Raw genomic sequence first — 25,810 nt, 5'->3', positions numbered from 1 at the left:
TTAAACACTTAAAACAATATTTGTCTAAACAACGACCAGAACAGTGATGTCAGGTGGGTCAAGCTTATTCCTGACCCTTGACCCCTACTCACCGTCAATTCCTCCTCCTTATTGGCCACCTCAATCATTCCCATCTTCAGCAGGTCCTCCACAGTCTTGATTTTCTCCTCCCTCTCTTGGACACTGCAGGGGGCACAACACAAAGACAGGGTTATAAGGGTTACAATCATAGCATTGTTTTCAGGTGTGGTATTAATACCACGTTCCTAAATAGAGGCAAGATGACAACATTTTCTCTACTTGTAAAACTACCCAGCAATAAGGATAAAATTAGTGCACATTTGATGTAACTAGATATAATGGGAAGCAGAACAGTCAACTCTCTGGCAGGATCTAAATTGCTTAAAAATGCTCTCACACACACACCTCTTCTGGAACTGATCCAAGGCCAGCTGAGAAACAGTCTAGATGAGGATAGAAGGAGGGTGAGAAGGAAGGAGAGGAGGGAGAGAGAAAGGGTGTCAGAGGGTGCGCATACTGAGGGACTGGTAGATCACAGCAGGAGTTCCATCTAAGAAAACAGGCGTGTTTCACTTCTGACCTGTTCAGAAATCTGAGCCTGCAGATTCTGGAGCGCTGCCTTCAGTGACATGTTGTCATTGTGCATGGCCTGTAGAGGCCAGAGAAGCAACATAGAAGGAAAAGAGGGTGAGGGCAGGAGGCCCAGAGTCAACAACATTCATCTCAAATAAAGGAGACATCTTACTATTACGTTGACAGTATGTATGTAGGTCTACAGTAGTTTGATAATATCTTTATACTATTGAATTTTTCCAGCTTATTCACTTTGCAAAATGGACAAAAGCGGCCCAGAGGGATGTCATATCTGTTTTATTACTGCATTAGCTTATATGCTTCACGAAGACAGAAATTGCATGTACAGTAAGCCCTTCAAATCAACCCACCGTACTGTGTGCAGCATTCCTGTAGCTCAACACATTCCAGCCGGTCAACAGACCATCATATATAGAGCAGGAGTAATAATGGGGGTTTAGACAGTACTACTGTAGGTACCTGCATGTTAGTTTCCCTGCTGGCGCCACTGCTCCTCTCACTATTCAGGGAGTCCTCCAGACTCTTCCTCTGCAGCTCCTTCTCAGCCAGCCTGGACGCCACACACGACAGGAGTCAGCAACATAACCCATTGGACATGGAGAAGAGTCAGAGAGGACATTATATGGAACAAATGGATATTCAAGGATCAGGCTAAGCACATGTGCAAGAGGTGTGGGCATTCATTTCAAACTTGCAAAACACTTACAGCTTCTGCAGCTCTTCAAAGTGGGAGACAGTAGTGGCCTGAAAGAGGAGGGAAGACAGTAGTCACAACATACTCACATACCGGTATACAAATAGAAACATATCAACTCTTGTTAATGAACTAAAGGGTGAACAATGCTCGTCCATACCTGAGAGCTCAACTGGGCCTGCAGAGTCTCAATCTGGGCATTGAGGCCATTTTTTTCACTCAGGAGATCCTGTCAGGGACAAAGGAGGTTATATTCAATGCATACCAGAATATCTTTGTGCAAAAAATATAAATATTACAGAAACACTTAAAAATAAGTCTATTGTCTTATCCCCGTTCTCAACCAAGCCATTTCTCCCTTGTTTCTGAAAGGTTTGAGAGTGTAAAGACGGCCTGTCCACACCTGGCACAATAACCACAACATCCAAGTAGAACTGTCAACTGTGAATCATAGAGAATGTGTTATTGTTATACACATCACATCTGTCATTACAACAATAAGGGCTGTGTTCCCCTACCTGGACCTGCACCGAGTCTTCAGCCAGGCTGTGCTGGGACACCTCTAGCAGCTGCATCACCTTCTGCTCCACCTGGTCCTTGGACACAATGGTGTCGGTCAGGCTGCTGTGCAGCGTCTGGATCTCCTTGTTCTTGTTGCTCATCTCTGTCTCCACCGCCAGCAGCTGGCTCTGCAGCTCTGAGAGAGGAGCCACACCAGATAAAATCACTTACTGGGTATACAACACAAGCCACTTACACATGTGGTGCTCATGACAATGGTGCTCAAAATTGGCTTATACTATTATATTATTATTACTTATTAGCAATGGGAGGTTCATTAGCTTGAGTTTAGAGGTCTGTTTATAGAAACTCTGTGATCACCTTCTTTAGCAGCATGAAGTTTCTCCCTCTCTGCGTTAACATTGTGGAGGTAATTCTGGAGCTCCTCCCAACCCCGCTTAGCATCCTGCAGTTGAGCCTGGTGACAACGGGACACAACATTTAGCATTTTAACAGTTTACATACACTGACACAACCTCTCACTGTACTGTATTGGTTATGAAAAACACAGGAAAGGCTGACCTGGGTGTGCTTTGCAGGGAAACAGTGTTTATACTGAGCACAAAGCTTCAAACAGCCCCACTTCCTAAACCAACATATTCTCCACTTCCCTGTTCTATGACACACCACCCAGCCGTCCTTAGGATCGACGGACACAGGCCCTCCCATGGTTACAGTGAGAAATCCTAAACAGTCCAGGTCTCACCATGAAGGAGAGATTCCTTTGTGCCTAGTGAACTATGTGCTGAATAAATAACTAAATAAGATGCCTGTGTTAGGCACGGTCCCTCCCCTGAAAGACAGCACACCTCCAGCTGAGACACGTTCTGCTTGTAGTTGACCTCCAGCGACTTCCTCTGGTGCTCCTCCTGCTGCAGCTTGTTGTTGTTCTCCGCCAGCTCTTTCATCAGACCAGAGTACTCCGAGCGCAGCTGGTTCAGCTCCGACGACTGCCTGCCATACACACCACACCAACTATTACAACCCACACACTCATCAATGCCATGCTTCAAAGACAACTAGTATTTCTACGATGCGATACAATACCAAACAAGGCAACACTAAACATGTCATCCCCCAATCAGTGTAATTTTGTAAATTACAGATCCCTATGGCAAGACGAATCATTCACCCAAATTTCGTCAAAATGGGGTCAGTGGTGTCTGGCTATGTTATGTGAAGCGCTACACAAATTCAACAGTCACAAGATGGGGACTTCAAATAGGCCTATGGCACATCAAAGGAACTGTGTCCTACTGTTAAGATGGGTTAAATGGAAACTGAAATCTGGACACACTGTAGGTCAATAACCTCTTTCACAGCCTTAATATTAACTCCTGCAGAATGAAGCATTTCTTGGGAGTAAAATGATACACCAAATGTAGGCAAAATTTGGACTTGGGAACAGGAGTGGAGGAATATGATTTATTTATTTCAGCATCTTGAGAGAATGCGAATGCTCAGTTAGATACCATCTGTAGAGGTGCCATCTTTATTAGCATCATAAAAGCTGACAGTATTTCAACCACATGAAATATGCATCGAAGCCAAGCTAAAATCGTATCAGAAACACGTTGGGTCGTTTTCACAGCTTTCTATTTCCTTACAACCAGTCAAACTGATGTCATTTGGTACATTTTGCACTGAAAATCTTTGCAGTTTTGTTTTTGTTATTGCATTTTCTCCCCGGTCCTTAAACGTCTTTGCTCCGCGAAAGAAGCAGAGAATACAGAAAACTTTACCGATGTCAACTAGATAGAATGAATGCTTCAATCGATTTATGACATTCTGGTGAGCAAGGGTTTATTTAGGCTTCTATGGCAACATATAATGACAGAAGAGAAGCTGCATACATCTAACTAGACAAGTTGAATAAAAAAATAGCTTACAAAAATGTTGGAAATTATAAGCAGAAACATATCTAAAAATCAGGCAAAAAAAATCCTGTACCCCGTCAAAAAAATATATTCCGCCCTCTGACTTTAGCCTACAACGCATTTTCTATATTAGCGGGTTAGGGTTGGTTGCAGGCCTCAGATTTTCACTTTATCACATATAGTCGGGCGGTTGCTGATGGGTTATTAGCAATTTTGGGCGGGTGTGCGAGTGAACAAACAGCTGACTACGTACAGTTGACTACTACAGCGTCCCCCTTGGGCCAATCAGTGTAATTTAGCAAATGGTTCATCTCTACGGAAAGACGCATTATTCACCCAAGTTTCATAGAAAGTGGGCCAGTGGTGTCAGATATCACGTGGGTTAGATAGACTCATATCCCTGAGCATGGGTGCCAAATTTCATCACTGAGTCAAACAGATCAAAGAGATAAACATGTGCCCGTTATAGCGTCACCGTGAGGTCAATATAACTGTTGCATATGTTTAGTCTTGACACTGTTTACAACATATGTATCAAATGTTGTTACAATATGAATATCCATTTATGCATTTATGTGCCAGACCACGCCCACGGCAAAGTTTTATTGGTCAATATTGTTTTAGGTACTAGTCTGGAAAATATTGTGTTGAGAGACCTTTGTCCATAGATACCACATATGTGATTCAAGACGGCGCCGGTGAAGACGTTTTAAAAACATATTTTGTACATAATGTTGCTGCTACCGTCTCTTATGACCAAAAATAACTTCTGGACATCAGAACAGCGATTACTCACAATGAACTGGCAGAAGCTTTTTTTCCTTCAACGAGTCCCGACGAGCCTGACGTGAAGGACATACTGCTTTCCCGGGAACACGCCCAAATCCCTGTCATTTGTGTGAAGAAAAAAAAAGGACGGAGGCCGGGCTGCCTTCTGAGAATTCGTAGGCGATCGAATAAACCCCACCTGCCTTCCGTTCTACTAACTAACGTGCATTCATTAGAAATAAGCATTCATTAGCATTAAAAACTGTAATATCTTATGCTTCACGGAGTCGTGGCTGAACAACGGCCTTATCAAAATACAGCAGGCTGGTTTCTTCTCTGTATCGGCAGGATTGAACAGCAGTGTCTGGTAAGACAAGGGGTGGAGGACTATGCATACATGTAAAAAAACAGCTGGTGCATGATATCTAAGAAAGTCTCTAGGTTTTGCTCGCCAGAGGTAGAGTATCTCATGATAAGCTGTAGACCACACCATTTACCTAGAGAGTTTTCATAGATGTCTATATACCACCACAGACCGATGCTGGCACTAAGACCGCACTCGATGAGCTGTATATCGCCATAAGCAAACAGGAAAATGCTCATCCAGAAGCGGCACTCCTAGTGGCCGGGGACTTTAATGCAGGGAAACTTAAATCTGTTTCACCAAATTCCAAATCAGGATGTTTAATGTGCAACCAGAGGGAGAAAAAAAAAAACTCTAGACCACCTTTCCTCCACACACAGAGACGCGTACAAAGCTCTCCCTCACCCTCCATTTGGCAAATAATGACCATAATTCTAACCTCCTGATTTCGGTCAATAAAAAAGTGGGCAGATGAAGCAGATGCTAAGCTACAGGATTGTTTTGTTAGCACAAACTGGAATATGTTCTGGGATTCTTCAAATGGCATTGAGGAGTACGCTACATCAGTCACTGGCTTCATCAATAAGTGCATTGATGATGTCGTCCCCACAGTGACCGTACGTACATACCCCAACCAGAAGCCATGGATTACAGGCAACATCCGCACTGAGCTAAAGGCTAGAGCTGCCACTTTCAAGGAACGGGACTCTAACCCGGAAGCTGATAAGAAATCCCACTATGCTCTCTGACAAACCATCAAACAGGCAAAGTGTCAACACAGGACTAAGATCGAATCGTACTACACCGGCTCCGATGCCCGTCGGAGGTGGCAGGGCTTGCAAACCATTACAGACTATAAAGTGAAGCACAGCCGAGAGCTGCCCAGTGACACAAGCCTACCAGACGAGTTAGAAGTAATTTATCTTCGCTTCGAGGAAAAAACACTGAAACATGCATGAGAGCACCAGCTGTTCTGGACGACTGCGTGATCAGGCTCTCCGCAGCCGATGTGAGTAAGACCTGGACACCTTTTAAGAATCCTATTCATTGACTACAGCTCAGCGTTCAACACCATATTGCCCTCAAAGCTCATCAATTAGCTAAGGTCCCTGGGAATAAACACCTCCCTCTGCAACTGGATCCTAGACTTCCTGACAGGTCGCCCCCAGGTGGTAAGGATAGGTAACAGCACATCCGCCATGCTGATACTCAACACAGGGGCCCCTTAGCGGTGCGTGCTCAATCCCCTCCTGTACTCCCTGTTCACCCATGACTGCACAGCCAGGCACGACTCCAACACCTTCATTAAGTTTGCCGATGCCACAACAGTGGTAGGCCTGATCACCGATGAGACTCTCCCTCAACGTGATCAAAACAAAGGAGATGATTGTGGACTACAGGAAAAGGAGGACCGAGCACGCCCCCATTCTCATCGACGGGGCTGTAGTGGAGCAGGTTGAGCGCTTCAAGTACCTTTGTGTCCACATCACCAAGAAACTAACATGGTCCAAGCACACCAAGACAGTCGTGAAGAGGGCACGACAAAACCTATTCCCCCTCAGGAGACTGAAAAGATTTGGCATGGGTCCTCAGATCCTCAAAAGGTTCTACAGCTGCTCCATCGAGAGCATCCGATTGCCTGGTATGGCAGTGATGCCTTCAGAGGAAGGCCCTAAAAATTGTCAAAGACTCCAGCCACCCTAGTCATAGACTGTTCTCTCTGTTGCCACATGGCAAGTGGTATGGGAGCGCCAGGTCTAGGTCCAAAATCCTTCTAAACAGCTTCTACCCCCAAGCCATAAGACTCCTGAACATCTAATTAAATGGCTACCCAGACTATTTGCATTGCCCCCCCTTTTACGCCGCTGCTACTCTCTGATATTATCTATGAAGTTACTTTAATAACTCTACCGACATGTACCTATTACCTAGACTAACCGGTGCCCCCCCCCACACACACACACACACATGGACTCTGTACTGGTACCCCCTCCCCTGTATAGTCTTGCTGTTATTTTACTGCTGCTCTTTAACGACTTGTTACTTTTATTTCTTATTCTTATTTTTTAAACTGCATTGTTGGTTAGGGGCTTTTAAGTCAATTTCACTGTAAGATCTACAACTTTTGTGCAGTGCATGTGACTAATAAAATTTGATACCAAGATTCACGCAGTTCAGTCCTTCAGTGCCAGAAGAGTAGCGTTTTAAGTGTTTTCCACAAAATTCTAAATGGCCGAAAATTCTTAACGGCAAAATTGCTCCCTGTGAGTAGAGGGACCTATGCACCAAATTTCATGACTCTAGGTCAAATGGGGTGAGCAGCGTGACCTTTCAAAGTTAGCATTTTCAATCTTTTGTTATAGCACCACCATCTGGCCAATCAGTGTACTTTTGTAAATGCAGGATCTCTTTGGCAAGACGCATCATTCACCCAAGTTTAGTCAGAATTAAGCCAGTGCTGTCCGAGGTATGTGTGCGACTAACGTACGAACGTGGGGGACAACGAAGACCTTAACATTTTACAAACTAGGAGGGCTGGGAAGTGGCTCTCACTTGCTCTCCATCTGGTTGGTGGCAGAGCTGACTGCGTCTCTCAGGATGCCGTTCTCCTGCTGCAGCCTGGCAATCTGACCCTCCAGCTGCTCCCTCAGCTTCTGGAACTACACAGTACAAATCACTGGGAGTCAATTTAACATAACTAGGCAAGTCAGTTAAGAACAAATTCTTATTTACAATGACGGCCTAGGAACAGTGGGTTAACTGCATTGTTCAGGGGCAGAACGACAGATTTTTACCTTGTCAGCTCGGGGATTTGATCTAGCAACCTTTCGGTTACTGGCCCAACACTCTAACTACTAGGCCCAACACTCTAACTACTAGGCTACCTGTTGCTCTAACCACCTAACATACAGCATCAGAAACAGTACTCTGTATACTGCCTTAGGACTGATGTCTGAGTATGAAGCATGACAGTAAAAGGGTGATGGTGATGGTAGTTGAGGTTTGGCCTGTTAAGGTAAAGGTTGTATCAGTGGTGGATGGTGCTCACCTTCATCTGCATGCCCTGAAGCTCTCCCTGGGCTTTAGCCTGCACGACATTCAGCTCCTTCTCCATTGCCCCACGCTGGTCCCTCAGAACTGCCTCCGCTCTCACAGTCTTCTGCTTCTCCTGCTGCAGCTCCTAACAGAGGAAAGGGAGAAACAGCAGCAGTGAAATGTCACCAAGCCACAGGTAGTCAACCAGTGATGTAGTCAATGGATATGCATTATTGTACCGGTATCTTAGGGTTATCTTATGAGTGTGTACAGCTGTACCTTGCTGAGCTGCTGGACCTTGTCCTTGGCGATGGAGGCCTCCTCCTGCAGAGTGGTGAGGAGCCTCTCTCTCTCCAGGGATGAGGGGTCAGTCTTCACTGCAGACTTCTGCCAAGCGTCCAGGGCAGACGGGTTCTTTTCTTTAAGCACAGTAACCACACTCACAGCCTCTGCCTGTGACAGGGCCAGACTGCCCAGGCCCACTAGCAGCTCCTTCAGCTTCACCTCAGAATTCTCTGCAAATATACACACATACAGGTAGAGGATGAATTATAGTATGTGTTGTATGTTAGCTGATGTGTTGAATAAATTAGTGCAGTGTAAATACATTTATAAAATATCACTGTTCATATGTCAGCTTTAATTAAGTTATAATGCCAGAGAAGCCGGTGTTTGGAGGATATATTGGCACGGGTGTTGTTTATTCATACTATTTCATCCTTCCACAAGATATAGTCCGGACACAAATCTAGGGTTGGTACCCAAGCCGGCTGATCGTTCGTTCTATTGGTTCGGTTGCTAGAGACACGACCCAGTCGTTCAGTCTTTTTGTTCTGTCTATGGACGTGACCCAGTCGTTCATTCAAAATGCTCCATTGCCATACAGGCTGGCAACGTTCTTATACATTGCTTGCTAGCTAGCCAACTATGGCTAACTTACAGTCACATCAAATAGTGCAGCCAGAATAACAGCAAAGTAGCTGCATTTGCGTTCGTTTAATAAGTGACATTTATTTGGATACAGCCATAACAAAAGCACAAATGCACAATTTCGCCTGGCATAGAAAATGTGCTCTCTCGTCAGGACACCGTTGTTCAGAGGAGACAGCCAACAACCCAGGTAACACAATCACTTCCAACTGAAGCTGGAAAGATGGCAAACTAGCTGCACCTTGTTTCGTTTGACCTGTTTTCCATTGATAGTTATTTGTATATCCATAAAAATGAAGCTGATTCATGATTCCGACTGGCTGAGAAAAGCTGCCTGGCTGTCTGTCTCATCCCGACTCCTGACACGTTCACAACATTACGGCTGGAGATCGAATTTGAATATTGAAACAATGTTGCAAATGTCAGAGAGACAGACAGCAAGGTTTATACAAATCTCTGCTGTTGAAAACTAAATGTTAGTCTAAAAGAAATGTGAGATAATGTCTAGATGCTTTTTATAGTGGAGATCAAGTTGATAAATTGCCTGGCTGGGCTGATGAGACAGTGGATTGCGCAGTCAGATGGAACACAGTAAATAGCCATTTTAACATCATAAATTTAGCCAGTGGTAACTTGCGGAATAGACACTGGCCGGAATGAAGTTTTAACCAATCAGCATTCAGGATTAGACACACCCGTTGTATAAACATGGTATAGCAGCTATATGTTAGAGCGTAGGTTTCGCACCTTTGTTGGCCTCGTTCTTCTGTTTCTTGCCACTCCCCTTGGAGGGCGCGTCATCATTGTGGTTGGCAGAAGTCGCAGAGTCAGCCTGGACATCATCCACTGGGGCTGGGGGAGACAGAAGCACATGGTCATATTTGGTGCCAGACACATAAATCAAGATATTGTTGGCCCAAGGATTTCATTTTCAAAAAAAGGCAGATTTAGATATATTCTGCTTTTTGCTAGCAGCGTCAAACAATGTCTCTGAACCTGTTCTGACTTTGATTACACTACAGTAAGTATTCATCATCCTTACCATGCTCAGTCTTCTGCTTCTTGGCAGAGTTTCTTTTCTTGCCACTGGTTGTGGTGGTGTCTGGGGGGGCAGGACCATCCTGTGCTTTGGTTTCCACCAGCACTGGAGCCTCCTTTTTGACTGGAGCTGGAGCCTTCTCCACCTTAATCTCTTCCTCCACTAGACAGGAACGAACAAGAGGACAATTAGGTTTAGGAGATACGAGGAAAAAGGATGCCACTATGATAGACACATTTGTGTAGAAGGTATTTTGAGGTTATGGCCATTTTAACAAACTCCCTCCCGCTCCCTACTCATACAGTGCTTTAAATAATCAGATTTGATTTGGGAGGATAGACACTAATGAGTGGCCTCAGGGAAGATGCTAGCCCCGTTTGCAGACACAGGCAAGTGCCCCGGGCACCACACATCCTCATCCTACTAAAGCCACTCTGGCCTTCTACTCACCAGACTCTGTCTTCTGCTTCTTCTCCTTCTTCTTCTTGCCAGAGGGCTGGGGTGGGGTCTGGGCCTGGCATGGGGGCTGAGACTGGTGGTCAAGCTGGGGTGAGGGGGGACTGGGTTTAGCCACTGGGGCAGGGGGCTCTGCTTTGCGGCCAGCTGGCTTGGAGCCGTTCACCTCAGGTTCCTCGGCAGGGGGAGCAGCTGCAGCTTTGGCAGCTTTCTTCTCCTTCTTCTTCCTCTCCCTCACACCTACAGGGGCCTCGGCTGGCGCTGCCACAGGGACAGGAACCGGGGTGGGCGGGGCCATAGGGGTAGGCTCCTCCTCCTCAGCGGTGGAGCTGCTCACGGCATCAGCCATGTCAAAGTCCCGCAGGTCTTCCTCTGACTCTCCTCCTCCCCCACCACCTCCTCCGCTACTGCTCTCCTTCTTCTTGCTCTTTTTCTTGTCATTCTTCTTGCGAGTGTCTGGTTTGGAGGGTGGCAGCTTGAGATCTCGTTTCTGCCTGGCTAGCACCTCATCATAAGAGGTCTCCTTCATGAAGAGCCAGAAGAAGAGGAAGATGAGGGCAATGACCAGGGATGGGGCCAGGATCACTAAGTACTGAGAGTCATAGATGTCCAGCGCCATTCTGAAGAGAGACAGAGCAAGAATGAGTCATGAGTATCATGCACATGATAAGCCAACTGTCAACATAAGACATTTAACAAATGCTTCATAGCTGCAAATAATGCATAGCAAAATAGCTGATCAGTTCATTTCTAAATGTCCTATACCTCTTCTTTGTTGCCACATATTTTAGATGAAAAAGTTGATTCTCACACGGACTAGGTCAATTCCAAACTTCAAGGCCAGTCAGACACTGGCACAGCCCCATCCATGCCAGGGCAGCCCAGTGAAAGGGGAAATGGGGTAACATGATTTACAAGATGAACAGCTACAGGCGCTTCCAGACATTCCAGATCAGTCTGACACGAATAGCTGTGGTGCCAGAACACATTCCACCTCTCCCAGTGCCTCCCTAATAAGAGGACGCTGGCGCTGCTGCTGACACTTCCTCAATACGTTATGGGTTTGATATACTACAGCAAAAATGCTAATGCCTTTTCCACACTGCATACATTTATTGGTAAGAAATATGACAACTCCTGGAGGTTATCTGCAGTCAGAGGGAGACAGCCCTGTGCAGAGGGAATGTGTGTGTGTAGGGAGGGGTAATTAGCATGTACAGAGGACACCTTTGTGTCTTCCCTCACCCATAGTTCTCTCATCTCTGTGATAGGGTCTATTAGACTAGTAGAGTACACTGTCCTAGCCTACAGCCTAATACTTTCTTTACATACAAACACGGTAGACTAGCTACTAAAGTTGGTAACCCTTACAAACAATGTACATACGAGAAACAATATGCACTGAATTAATCTGTCTACCTTTTATCATGTCCATAGTGTGTGTATTAGCTAGATGAAAGAAACAAAATGGACACCCTGATGGATTGCACCTCGAGGGTGACATGACACTCTAAACTCAATTGAGGAAGGCTTTGCAAGGGGCAAAAATACACCAACGTGTAAATATTGTCCCAGTGCTGCAGCTGCAGTTTTGCACCAGCCTGTTGAGAGGTGAAAATTCTCTTCTCCTGGCAGGCCCAAGACACAGCAATATGTTGTTGTCAAGCAAGGTAAAGCCTACGCATGTCCCTTAGCATTTACACAGGATGCTGGACATAAACAGTGTACAAAACATTAGAAACACCTGAGCGGTGTTTGAATACCCATACTAACATACTGTATACTACATACTTAATGAGTATATACTACATACTATTAGTTCATTTTAGTATACTGTAAAAGAACGGTATCCTTTCAGTTGTGTGTACTAGTGCTCGCCTGTCTACCAGAAGTTGATGCTGTTGCTATGCAACCTTTTGCTAGCATAACAAATTACTAGCTATACATTTTACGACTTCGGGTGCATTCTTAAATTCAATCCGGAGTGCCAGAGAGTGCTCAGTGTGCTCTGGGCATTAGTAAATTAAAAGCTTTGTCAGATTGTCCGTTTGTTACTTCAGAGCATTTCGCTCTCAGAGCGCACACTGAACGCTCTGGCCGAGGAGTAGGGTTGATCTGAGCGTTCTAACCATACAACGGCAGTCAATCACCCAAGCTAACTGGTTTGCTACTACCAGACACAAATGAGAGAACACCTCACTCTGACAAATCAAAAACATTTGTATTTGTCACATGCACTGAATACAAAAGGAGTTGGTAGACCTTACAGTGAAATGCTTACTTACAAGCCCTTAACCAACAATGCAGTTTTAAGAAAATACCAACAAAGAAAGTAAGAGATAAGAACAACAAATAAGCAGCAGTCGGTTAAGCTGTTTTCATGTTATTCAGAGCGTTGGTGACTGTGCTGCTGGCAACAATTTAATGATGCTTTTTTTGCCGACGTTTACTACCATATTCAACAGGTGTTGAGCGTTCGTAGATTCATCAGTTATTCTGGTCTCTGGTACACTCAGATAAGAGTGAGCTGAAATCGGAGTAGATAGCCAGAGCAAATTTACGCACCCGAATGTCCATTGCTAACGCACGACTATACTACTTAGCTAAGCTAATTATGACGGGAATAATCAAGTCAATAAACGTTGGTTAGTTAGTTAGATAGCATATAGTTAATATACAGGCAAGTTCGATGTATTAATAGCCAACTAACGTTAGGCAGCTAGCTAACATACCGGTGGTACATACTGCTGTAATGATATTCTATGCGGTTCGTAAGGATAGTGTAGCTAACAAATTGTCAGCCGACATAGCGTCTAAGGTAACTTATTTGAAAAGTCATTACTTTATTACATTGCTCAACATTTTAACATTTGTCATAATTAGTTAAAGCAATGAATTTGTATCCGCTTTTGTTGGACTTCGGCTGCATATTTCCACCGTTTTCTGCAATGTATGTAGTTCTGTCTGAGCTGGTCTTGTCTATTGATGTTCAGTATTATGTCATTCTGTATTATGTTTTGTGTGGACCCCAGGAAGAGTAGCCAAAAGCTAATGGGGATCCTAATAAAATACCCCCCCCCCCCCCCAAAATCTGAAAACATTGTGAAGCCACGCCCATTTTCTGATCAATTGCATTATGGGCCCTAAAATCACGGAAATAGTGTCCACTGCTTGTATACTTCGTATTTTGGCGAATGTAGTACGACATCCCGGAACGTTTGGCATTCTAACTAGATCCATACTATGACCAGTAAGCATACTACATTTACGTCACAAATAGTAGAGTTAGTATGAGCATTCAAACACAGCTCTGCTCTTCCCATGACAGACGGACCAGGTGAAAGCTATGATCCCTTAATGTCCTTGTTAAATCCAATTCAATCAGTGACCATGTTTACATGCGCACAGTATTCCGCATAGTGGCTCATATCCCACTTAAGGTCTTATCCCACTCACGAGTATCCTTGTAGCCATGAATAAACACAATATACCTAATTTAAGTATATGGGTAAAATAGTATTTGAAATAGGCACACTGAGTGTCGGCCTTTAACCTCTCTCACATGTAGCGTAATATAATATTAACTCCTGCAGAATTATTCATTTCTTGCAGTGAAATTATACAACAAATGTTAATTTTGTCTCGGGAACAAGAGTGGAGAAATAGGATTTCTTCCTTTCAGCATTTCTTGAGAAAATGTGAAAGCTATGTAATGTGTTCTTTTGACACGGGTGTTATGCAAGTAGATAGTATTTCAACCACATAAAATATGCACCCAAGACAAACCGAAGTCTTAACAGAAACATGTGGACTTTTCATTTCCTTAAAACCGGTCAAGCTGATGACATTTGGACATTTTGCACAGGACTAATCTTTCCACTGTTTTCTCCCCGGTCACTAAACAAAGCATTAGATAGAATGCATGCATTAGTAATCTAGTTATGTAAGACAATATTTCGTTGAGCACTACTCTATTTAGACTTCTGAGGCAACAAGTTGTGGCAGAAAAGAAGCTACATGTATCAAACTAATGTTGACAAATGGCTACCAAATGTTGTGAATTATAATATCGCCTACCAAAGCAGAAATGTCTAAATTAGGTGATGAAAGTGGCCTGCAGTAAAAAATAAAATGATATATATATTTTATTTTTACCTTTATTTAACTAGGCAAGTCAGTTAAGAACAAATTCTTATTTTCAATGACGGCCTAGGAACAGTGGGTTAACTGCCTGTTCAGGGGCAGAACGACAGATTTGTACCTTGTCAGCTCGGGGGTTTGAATTTACTAGTCCAACTTTCTAACCACTAGGCTACCCTGCCACCCATTATAGTAGGCAAAATTATGGTGGATCGAACTGAGCATATAGTCTACTTTTTGAAGTAATTTGTTTGACAATAAAATGAAAACATAAAATCACCCATGATATGCAAAACTGACCAGACTGCAAAAAACAGCAGTAAAACAGGATAAGTTGCTTACATGCACAGTATCCAGTCTTAGATTAGCATTTCCCAGGCATCTTATCCGGGTTTCTCATAATAGAAGCATTTTCGGGATATGTGTCAACTCAAAAACAGAATACTTGAGTATCCCGAATAATAACGGGATATTGGTGTCCATGTAATGTGGTCAGTGTAGATGAAGGGGAGGAGACGGGTAAAGAAAGATTTAAGCCTTGCACAACTGAGCAAGAGGAAGGGTACATTAGTTTCTAGTTTGAGAAACAGACGCCTCAAGTCCTCAACTGGCAGCTTCATTAAATAGTACCTGCAAAACACCAGTCTCGACGTCAACAGTGAAGAGGCGACTCCAGGATGCTGGCCTTCTAGGCAGAGTTGCAAAGAAAAAGCCATATCTCAGACTGGTCAATAAAATTAAAATATTATGTTTGGCTAGAGAACACAGACACTGGACTTTTCTTTCAAAAACAAGGACATTTCTAAGTGACCCCAAACTTTTGAACGGTAGTATACATGTGATATGAGTAATGTAAGATATGTAAGGATTATTTCAAATTGGCACTGTTTAAAGTAACTAGTGATCCATTTATTAAAGTAGCAAGGGATTGGGTCTCAATGTAGGTTGCAGCCTCTCTGACTTTGATTTGTATTCAGACCCTTCACTCAGTACTTTGTTGAAGCATCCTTGGCAGTGACTACAGCCTCGAGTCTTCTTGGGTATGACGCTACAAGCTTGGCATTTGGGGAGTTTCTCTCATTCTTCTCTGCAGATCCTCTCAAGCTCTGTCAGGTTGGATGGGGAGCGTCGCTGCACAGTTGTTTTCAGATCTCTCCAGAGATGCTCAAGTCCTGGCTCCGGCTGAGCCACTGAGACTCGTCCTGAAGCCACTCCTGCATTGTCGTGGCTGTGTGTTTAGGGTTGTTTTCCTGTTGGAAGGTGAACCTTCGTCCCCAGTCTGAGGCCCTGAGCATTCTGGAGCAGGTTTTCATCAAGGATCTTTCTATACTTTCTTCTGTTCATGTTTCCCTTGATTGTGACTAGTCTCCCAGACACTGCTGCAGAAAAATATACCCACAGCATGATGTTGCCACCACAATGCTTCATCGTAGGAATGGTGCCAGGTTTCCTCCTCTTAGCATTCAGGCCAAAGAGTTCAATCTTGTTTATTATGGTCAGAGTCCTTTAGGTGCATTTTGACAAACTCTAAGCAGGATTTCATGTGCATTTTACTGAGGAGTGGCTTCCGTCTGGCCACTCTAGCATAAAGGCCTGATTGGTGGTGGAGTGCTGCAGAAATGGTTGTCCTTCTGGAAGGTTCTCCCATCTCCACAGAGGAACTCTGAAGCTCTGTCAGAGTGACCATCGGGTTCTTGGTCATCTCCCTGACCAAGGGCCTTTTCCCCCCCGATTGCTCAGTTTGGCCAGCTCTAGGAAGTCGGGGTGGTTAAGAATGGAGGCCACTGTGTTCTTGGGGACCTTCAATGCTGCAGACAATTTTTGGTACCCTTCCCCAGATCTGTGCCTCCACACAATCCTGTCTCGGTGCTCTACGGACAATTCCGTCAACCTCATTGCTTGGTTTTTGCTCTGAGATGCACTGCCAACTATGAGACCTTATATAGACAGGTGTGTGTCTTTCCAAATTATGTCCAATCAATTGAATTTTCCACAGGTGTTTCTACAACTTGATTGGAGTCCATCTCAAGGATGATCAATGGGAACAGGATGAACCTGAGCTCAATTTCGAGTCTCACAACAAAGGGTCTGAAACCTTGTGTAAATAAGGTATCTGTTTATTTTTAGTACATTTGCACAACTTTCTAAAAACCTGCTTTCACTTTGTCATTATGGGGTATTGTGTGTAGATTGGTGAGGATTTTTAAATTTATTTTTAATCCATTTTAGAATAAGGCTGCAACGTAAAAAAAAATGGAAAAGGGGAAGGGGTCTGAATACTTTCCAAATGCAATGTATTTTTGCCATTCAAAAGGTCAATGGGCAAGATACAAGATTTAGGTGCCTTTAAAACAGGATATGGTAGTCTGTGGTAGAAAACGAGATGAGGAAGGAGACCAAGTATCAATGCAAACATAGTAGGCTCTATTAGTTTCAAGAAACCACAATAGTGGAAGACAATATAGTGGTAAAACTCACCGCGAGGATCATTACATTGCCAAATAACATTAGTAGAAAAAAATGCCTGTCCAACAACCACCTGAACAGAGATTGTTTTACTTAGTCAGGCATCACTTTATTTGTACACCGAGTGGAAATTAAAACATTTCAGCCCTGGGGCATGGTCTAGTTTGAAGTGTACTATTGTTGTCAACAATACAAACAGTTGCGCCAACCGTGGCTGACAGGACAATACCCGCTTGCTCTGGATTCAGATTGGTGTCAGCAATAGCACAGGACTCAGCCCCCTCTGTCTAGCTAGCACATCTCCTATGCTGGGCCTCTTAGTTAGGCCCTAATTTGGATTAAGCAGATTACCCATGATAATACATTAAGAATAACATCCCGCTGCAGTGCTTCTCTGGGCCTGATGGGCTTGAGGTGCAGCAGTCAGTTTCACCTAGGCCTGTAAAACCTTTCCCATTATTTCACACCTGACACACACACACACACACCGACTCATGCACAAACAAACACACACATACTCCAGCAAGCAGCCAGATAGATATATATCCAACAACTGTCATCATGTAAGGCTAACTTATCATTCACTTGTTCCTCATTCTGAGAGATTGCTTCAGACCATTTCCAATTACAAAACTTCTCCAAGTAGAAATAAATTGTATTCAAGTGAGTTCTCACAGAGCACGAATGCATATGGGGGCAATTCCACAGTAACAGATTTACCGTGGAGAATCTTTCACTTAGAATGTGTGCCAAACAAAAATCATTGATTTCAAAGTTTAACAAACCATTCAACTCTATGCACAATGACTACTTGACAATTTACACAGAAAGAAAACAAACAACGTTTACAGTAACACAACATTTCATCTGCACAGTTCTTCTTGTAAATGTGTTTTTGTAAAATTCTGTGGAAATTGTTAAGTAGTCCTTGCGCAGAGTTCAATGGATTGTTAAACTTTGAAATCAATGGCTTTTGTTTGGTATAGATTTTAAAGTGAAAAATCTGAGTCTCCATTACCATGGAATTGCCCATGAGCTACATTTTGCGTGGTTGTTGTGGTTAAAGGTGAATTCATGCCAATATTTAAGAGTTCTATATATTAACGTCAACCCCCTGAAGGAGAGTGCCACCTCACCAATTCCCTAATTACCCTCTGGACACACCCCTTCTCCTGCCAACTCACCACACCTGAACTTACTCTGATAATCAGCATTCCTCTCCCTTCCTCACCTATATAAGCAGCTGTTTTTTTTTTTTACCTCATTGTTTGTGGTGGCTTAAGTCCTTTGTTGTGTGTACTGGGTGCTGAAGTAGGTGTTTTTTAAATTTTATTATTATTATTATTTTTAACATGTATAACATTAACTTTGTAGGTTTATTGCCAGAGTGACACTTTACTTAGACTACTTCCTTTTCTTATATTCTGAGTTCTATAGATCTTGACAATGGCCTTTTTTGATTAGCATGTCTTGTTTTGTGCTCTGGCACTGTCTTGTGTTAACTCTCAGCACCAAACCAGAGCACCCACCCTCAGTTATTTCAGTCTTGTCCTGCAAGAGCAGAAAACACTAGTTGGGACAATTGGAGATGTGAAAGTTAAGACCTCTTAAGCAGAATAGAACACTAGGCAGTGTGGACAGGATTGCGGTGGGTGAGTTGCGTCATACATGCCTGATTGCTTTCTGCCCTGACTATGCCTCAGACTGGAGGGTGCAAACATTTCCCATTGCAGCAGGAGCCATATCCACGCATGGAAATGAGCCTGAAGACAAAGCTCTCTTGGACCATTCCCCGGACCTCCTGTTTTGGCAGGGACAGGCCTCAGGAACCCCCATGATAAATTGTCAACGTGGCGAAACAACCTTTCAGGGCACTACACCTGACCTGTAGCTTGTCATTTGTTAGTACCATCTATGTTTAGTAACTAGGCTTGGGCGGTATACCGGGGTATTTGGAAAAGACACGGATTAGTTAATACCTTTTCATTAGACAAAGTCAACTATTTACTGAATATAAATGCAACCATTTCAAATATTAAAGGAAATAAGTCAATTGAAATAAATTCCTTATAACCTCATCTATGGATTTCACATGACTGGTTAAACAGACAGATGTTGGTCACAGATACCTTTAACTTGAGTGTAGGGGGCAGGATTTTTGTTTTTGTCTAAAAAACGTACCCATTTGAAACTGCTTATTTCTCAGGCCCAGAAACTAGAAAATGCATATAATTGTCAGATTTAGGATCGAAAACTCTAAAGTTTCCAAAAACTGTCAAAATAGTCTGAGTATAACAGAACTGATATTGCAGGTGAAAACCTGAGGAAAATCAAACCAGGAAGTGCTGTTTCTCCTGAAAGCTTTGTCCATTGGATGCCTTGCCTCCATTTTTAAAGGGATATCAATCTGATTCCTTTTCCTATGGCTTCCTCAAGGTGTTAGTCTTTAGACACAGTTTCAGGCTTTTATTTTGAAAAATGCGTGAGAAAGATATCGCGTCAGTGGATAGCTGGGTGTTCGCAGAGTTTCGCTTGCGCCACAGTGGGGCAGCCATTGTCTCTCCCTCTCCTATTGAAAAAGCGACAGTTCCGGTTGATATATTATCGATTATATATTTTAAAAACAACCTGAGGATTGATTATAAAAACGTTTGACATGTTTCTGTGGACATTACGGATACTTTTTGGAATTCGTCTGCGATGTCGTGACCGCTCGAGCCTGTGGATTTCTGAACAAAACGCGCCAAACAAATGGAGGTATTTTGGATATAAAAATAATCTTTATGGAACAAAAGGAATTTGTGTAACTGGGAGTCTCGTGAGTGCAAACATCCGAAGATCAAAGGTAAGCGATTTAATCTATTGCATTTCTGACTTTCGTGACCAATCGACTTGGCTGCTAGTGTTTAATAGTTTGTCTACTGAAAGATGTTCTTACTTAAACACTTGTTATGCTTTCGGCAAAAAATCTGTATTGAAATCTGACACGCCAGGTGGACTAACAATGAGCTACGCTGTGTTTTTCTATATTGCAATTGTGATTTCATGAAAATGAAGTATTTTTAGTAATTTAATTTGAATTCAGCGGGTGTTGATAAATGATCCCGCTAAAGGGATGGGTGCGTCAAGAAGTTAATAAAAAAGTGCCGTGGATCAGAAAGTCAGTATCTGGTGTGACCATTTGCCTGATGGAGTGCCACATCTCCTTTGAATATTTGATTAGGCTGTTGATTGTAGTCTGAAATGTTGCTGGTTATTGGTGGGAACTGGCACACGTTGATCCAGAGCATCCCAAATATGGGTGACATGTATGGTGAGTATACAGGAACTGGGAATTTTTCAGCTTGCAGGAATTGTGTACAGATCCTTGCATTATCATGCTGAAACATGAGGTGATGACGGCGGATAAACTGCTCGCCCACACAACACCATACACGTGGTCTGAGGTTGTGAGGGCTGTGGGACAGCTTATGGTAGAGAAATGAACATTCAATTCTGGCAACAGCTCTGTTGGGCATTTCTGCAGTCAGTATGCTGATTGCATGCTCCCTCAGACACCTGTGGCGTTGTGTGACAACTGACCTTTTATTGTCCCCAGCACAAGGTGCCCTGTGTAATGATCATGCTGTTTCATCAGCTTCTTGATATGTTACAATCCATCCACTTGACAGGTATCTTAGCAAAGGAGAGATGCTCATTAACAGGGATGTAAACATGTGCACACAATTTGAGAAGCTTTGCATATGGAACATTTCCTTGATCTTATTTCAGCTCATAAAACATGGGACTAACAGTTGACATGTTGCGTCTTAAATATTTGTACGGCGTATGAAGTTTTTCAATACATGTTTTGTAGCTACTTTTAGTTAATACCTGCAGTCAACTTGTGAAATACATTAGGAGATTGTATTCTTTATTTCACCGTCACATTTGACATTATGAAGTTGACCAGTCACATTTGCAAATAGCACAACGGGAGACGGTGAGTCCATAGCGTCCTATATCTGCGAGTCTCTGTGCGGTGCACGTGAATTTCCTACAAGTGTAACTTCATGTTTTCCATCATCGTATGCCTTTCTGCCAGAAGTCGGGAGCTCTGGATGAGTTTGTACAGCTATCATTCCCCCCCCCCCGTTCTTCCTATTAGCGTTTTTCTCCTCCCCTCTGCTCCGTGTACACATGCAGCTCTTCCTTCAGAAAAGTATGCAACAAAATTGTGCAAATGAACAATCTTTCACCTGCAAAATGTCCACACCTCACCGACAATGACATTTGATGACTTCTGTAACAGTAAAAGCCTTGGTTTCATGCATGTTAACATCAAAGCCTCCTCCCTAAGTTTGTTTTATTCACAGCTTTAGCACACCACCAACCCTGATGTCCTAGCCCTGTCTGAATCCTGGCTTATGAAGGCAACAAAATTCTGAAATGTCCACCCCCAACTACAACATTTTCAATCAAGCTAGAACTGCCAAAGCGGGTGGAGTTGCAATCTACTGCAGAGATGGCCTGCAGTGTACTGTCAAACTAACCAGGTCTGTGCCCAAACATTTCCGGGCTTCTACTATTTTTTTTTTTTTAAATCCACCTTTCCAGAAATGTAGAACGTTATCTCAGCTCACTGTTCACCATAGCAACGCACACGCTTCAGCAGGTATATTTCACTGGTCACCCCCAAAGCCTATTCCTACTTTGCCTGCCTTTCCTTCCAGTTCTCTGCTGCCAATGACTGGAATGATTGCAAAAATCGCTGGAGACTTCTCACTAACTTTAAGAATCAGCTGTCAGAGCAGCTTACCCAACTACCTCATCCATGTTCTTTTGCACCACAGTATCTACTTGCACATCTCACTCCAGTGTTAATGCTAAATTGCAATTTTTTCGCCACTATGGCCTATTTATTGCCTTTACCTCCCTAATCTTACATTTGCACACACTGTACATAGTTTTTTCTATTGTTATTGACTGTACATTTGTTTATCCCATGTGTAACTGTCTTTGTCACACTGCTTTGCTTTATATTGGCCAGGTCGCAGTTGTAAATGAGAACTTGTTCTCAACTGGCCTACCTGTTTAAATAAAGGTATTTAGGACTAAAAGCATTGTATTTGGGACATTCACTAAATCTTGTAATAAATAACGTAGTGACAAACTGCTTTGTATCTCTGGATTGTAAACTGTCCTGGTCATAACATGTTGATTCAACAATAGCTAAGATGGGGAAGTCTGTCCATATTAAAGCACTGCTCTGCCTTTCTAAAAACACAGGTCCTACAGGCTCTAGTTTTGTTCCACCTGGAATACTGTTCAATCAGGTGGTCAGGTGCCACAGAGGGACCTCAAATTACAGTTGGCTCAGAACAGGGCAGCATGGCTGGCTTTTAAATGTACACAGAGCTAACATTAACATGCATGTAAATCTCTCATGGCTCAAAGTGGAGGAGAGTGACTTTATCATTACTTGTTTTTGTAAGAAGTGTTGAAATGCTGAATGCACCGGGGTGTCCTTTAATCCACTAGCACACAGCTCAGACACCCATCCATACCCCACAAGACATCCCACCAAAGGTCTCTTCACAATTCCCAAATTAAGAATAGCCTATGGGAGGCGCACAGTACTACATGGAACTCTAGTCTAAATCAGGCAACTGATGAAGTAGTAGAATCAAATTTAAAAATACAACTTATGGCACAGCAGGGACTGAAGGGACAAGTCTATATAAGACACATGTATAAATGGATTTTGTATTGTAGATGTGCGGTGGCCTGAGGTATTACACTGTTGGGTAAGGTGTTATGAAGTGTCACGTATTTAAACTAACAATCTTATGTTGCTGGACCCCAGGAAGAGTCGCTGCTGCCTTGACAGCTAATGGGGATCCATCAAAATACAGTATCGGTCCTCTAGGGCCTATATTCTCGAACAAGCATAATTTACAACTTCAATAAACCCAACAGATACTGTTTACGTTTACATGCACAGTAATCATTTGATATTAAAACTGATGGCAGTAGGTAGATTATGCAATAGTCACTTTACTACGCTTATCTTAAATCTGCGTGAGATCAAAATTGAAGTAAGCATACACCAATTATAACCTGGTTTTCTGAGCAATCTTTCTAATTAGAACATGTAAAAACCTTATTGGCAGTGTATTTGATCTGCACCACGCCCGGGCAGGCCTCTCTTTAGTGTGTCTGGAACAGCGGAATGCATGAGTCTTAGAGGTTTTCAAACTTTAGATGTCTGTACTCAAATGTTTTGCAAAAATATAATGTTCGCTGAGGTAGTACGTTCATTTTGAATGCTGGTTTTCTGCATATTTCAGATGTCCATGTAAACAGGATTGGGGAAATTGTTCTTGCAAAGCATGTAAACATTTTAATCTAACTTATATTCATCCGACTTTCCACAATAACCACATTGGTGATCATGTAACCGCACGAGAGACGGTGACATTGATTAGAACCAGCCTTTACATCCCTCAGTATCCAGGTTAAGCCATGAGGTTTACTCTAGCGTGGGTGAGTTCAGTATCCCACAATACTCCTTTCTGGAGCCAGAGGCTGATAAGGTATCTCAGCAGCCAGCCCTGTGGGTGCACACAAATAGAACTACCCCCTCAAGCCATATCTGGAATAAGACTCACTAGAGGTTTCCATGCACACTGTCCTAACTGACCAATCACTACTGATGTAAGGAAAATTACCTGTGAGTAGGCTAACCAGTGACAATTTCTCTACCCAATGACTTTTAAAAAGGAGCAGGTCAAATACTTGCACTGGCCTCTTCGAAAGTGCAGGGGAGTGGTGAAGGCAGTTGGTCCTAAATGCCTCAATCTGTAAATCGTTTAAATTATCTATTCTCTTTAATGGTCTCCGTTTATGAAAAATTTAGATGAGATACTGGGGGAGTGGGAGGGGAGAATTTTGTGCATCTCCCCCATATTTACATAGTCAGAGAATGCAGGAAGAGAACAAGGCCTCACTCAAAGGTGAAATGGGGTGATGACGTGGTTCTATGAATGGCTGTATACAATACAAACAGCATCTTGGTCAGTGATGCAGGCAGGACTGGTGGAAATATGGAAGTATAGTCTACTGTATAAATTCTTAATGGCTGCAACATAAGGTGAGCATTTCCCAAATGTTATGCACTACATTTTGTAGTTGGCCCCTGTCATAAGTCACTGTCTGTAAAATTACACCGCACTTGGGGGATTTAGCTAACACAGTAAAAATGTTATGACATGCAGAGAGCATTTTCAAAATACCTGAAGTTAAACACATACCTCAAGGATCACTCATTCTTCAATCGCAACAGCGAACGTTACTACAGATGGTAGGACAGAAATGTACCTTTACGTGAGGCTCGGAACAATCACTATTAGAGAACATATGATAAGCCTAACAATTCAAAAGACATCCTGCTGTCCATTGAAACGTTGCATAGCTTGTAATGATGTAAACCGCTAGGTAATGAAACTATTCTACAGATAAAGTAGTAATTTCTTTACACCTAAAAATTGCCTACAAGGGATGTTCGTAGCATGTTTTAAGTACAGGCTAGTAGCATGCGTTCTAAGCACAACTCTGGTATTGCCTAGTCTTAGGCTGATCAGTTCCGTTTCAAGACGATAATGTTCAGTCTTTGCTAACATGTCATGGCCTTGCACGTAATTTAGCTAAGTAAGCTAGTGTGCAGCACTGTGGTTAGATATTTCTCTATTAGCTAACGTGAATCACTACTAGTGACACTAGACTAGCTAATCATAATGCGAATGTATTATATAACTAACGTTAACTTGGCTAGCAACGTACACCTGAGTTGGACACGACAGCGAAATTATCCTGGTTAAGATGTACTGACGCGATGGCTACGAACCTGCTAGCTACAAAGCCGTGCTAATGTCATTATTTGACAAGGGGCGCACATGTTGGTGGCTAGTTAGCTAACCACTCCGGGTTTCCAGTGACGCCTACCTCATATTAGCTATAGGCACAAAAGGGGTAGGCCAATTTTTTTGGGGGGGGGGGGGGTCTGGGCGTTTATCTAGTTAACTAGCTTTTCTTCAACAACCCAGCTAACTTGCCAGCTACGAATCGTGACATTTGCGGAAAGGCTCATCACTCACTGACAAGACGTCTCGAGATGCACGGACACAGCTAACGCTATTCTATATTTGAAATAGGTGAAATGCTCTAGTCTAAACTACACATACTTTATTTTACAAATAACGTTTAAGGAAAATCACAGCTAATGTTGACTTTATTCTGAAACCCAATCCAGTGTACAGCACCTGAGAAGCCAATCCTAACAAAAGGCCTCGCCTATAAAGTGACCTAGCGCCCCCTCTATTCTGAAATCTCTGACCCACTCTCGCGTCCCTATTTTCAGGCAGTGCCAGGCCCAGATAACGGTTTCAGCTACGAAAATCCTTGAATGACTAGATCGGTTTAAAAAGAACAAATGTTGTAGGAGGAAATGCAATGCACATACCTGTATCTTAGTGCCAAAGTTCCCTAAATGTTGAAATGAAATGGCGAGTTCCCCGGAGCAGCTCCAACCCAAGCCCGTATCTTGTGTTTCGGTTTCGCGGGGGCGGGTCGGTCTGTCTCAGCACATAGCGTATGATTCAATGAAGGGATGGGACTGGATAAGAGGATGTGGAGAAGGCATGGCCTCTTGCTCTATGCACCCGATTAGACTACAACCACCCCGGGTGCACCAGGGTAGCCTGGAAACCCGACATTGAATTTAATTAATTCTATGTCGGGCATAAATTAGTGATTATGAAAGTTTCCTCAAGACCTCAAGCAAAAGTGTTAAATTATATTTTAAATTACTTTGCCGGTTGGTCTAT

General features: G+C 43.1%; 1 protein-coding gene across 10 annotated transcripts in view; it reads right to left on the bottom strand.

The window, feature by feature from the left end:
* Window positions 1–25,601, bottom strand: part of LOC139375203 (kinectin-like) — a 42,067-nt gene extending 16,466 nt beyond the window's left edge. For 2 of the 10 annotated variants that reach the window (XM_071116779.1, XM_071116785.1), the window contains exons 1-16: window positions 25,447–25,587; window positions 10,335–10,960; window positions 9,888–10,046; window positions 9,593–9,697; window positions 8,195–8,430; window positions 7,929–8,060; window positions 7,433–7,533; window positions 2,680–2,824; window positions 2,192–2,288; window positions 1,828–2,006; window positions 1,470–1,538; window positions 1,322–1,359; window positions 1,075–1,165; window positions 602–670; window positions 427–464; window positions 93–183 (exon numbers count right to left, since the gene is read on the bottom strand). In XM_071116779.1, the coding sequence (XP_070972880.1) occupies window positions 93–183; window positions 427–464; window positions 602–670; window positions 1,075–1,165; window positions 1,322–1,359; window positions 1,470–1,538; window positions 1,828–2,006; window positions 2,192–2,288; window positions 2,680–2,824; window positions 7,433–7,533; window positions 7,929–8,060; window positions 8,195–8,430; window positions 9,593–9,697; window positions 9,888–10,046; window positions 10,335–10,959 (2,175 nt within the window). In that variant the 5' untranslated portion in view covers window position 10,960; window positions 25,447–25,587. Of the gene's footprint in view, window positions 1–92; window positions 184–426; window positions 465–601; window positions 671–1,074; window positions 1,166–1,321; window positions 1,360–1,469; window positions 1,539–1,827; window positions 2,007–2,191; window positions 2,289–2,679; window positions 2,825–7,432; window positions 7,540–7,928; window positions 8,061–8,194; window positions 8,431–9,592; window positions 9,698–9,887; window positions 10,047–10,334; window positions 10,961–20,528; window positions 20,622–24,238; window positions 24,280–25,446 lie in introns of all 10 variants that reach the window. The other 8 variants (XM_071116783.1, XM_071116777.1, XM_071116784.1 and 5 more) reach the window with 8 other exon arrangements.
* Between the last annotated feature and the right edge of the window lie 209 nt (window positions 25,602–25,810).

Source organism: Oncorhynchus clarkii, chromosome 19, assembly GCF_045791955.1.
Source record: "Oncorhynchus clarkii lewisi isolate Uvic-CL-2024 chromosome 19, UVic_Ocla_1.0, whole genome shotgun sequence".
Lineage (NCBI taxonomy): Eukaryota > Metazoa > Chordata > Actinopteri > Salmoniformes > Salmonidae > Oncorhynchus > Oncorhynchus clarkii.
The sequence above is the reverse complement of the archived record's forward strand: the minus strand, read 5'-3'. Positions and strand labels throughout refer to the sequence as shown.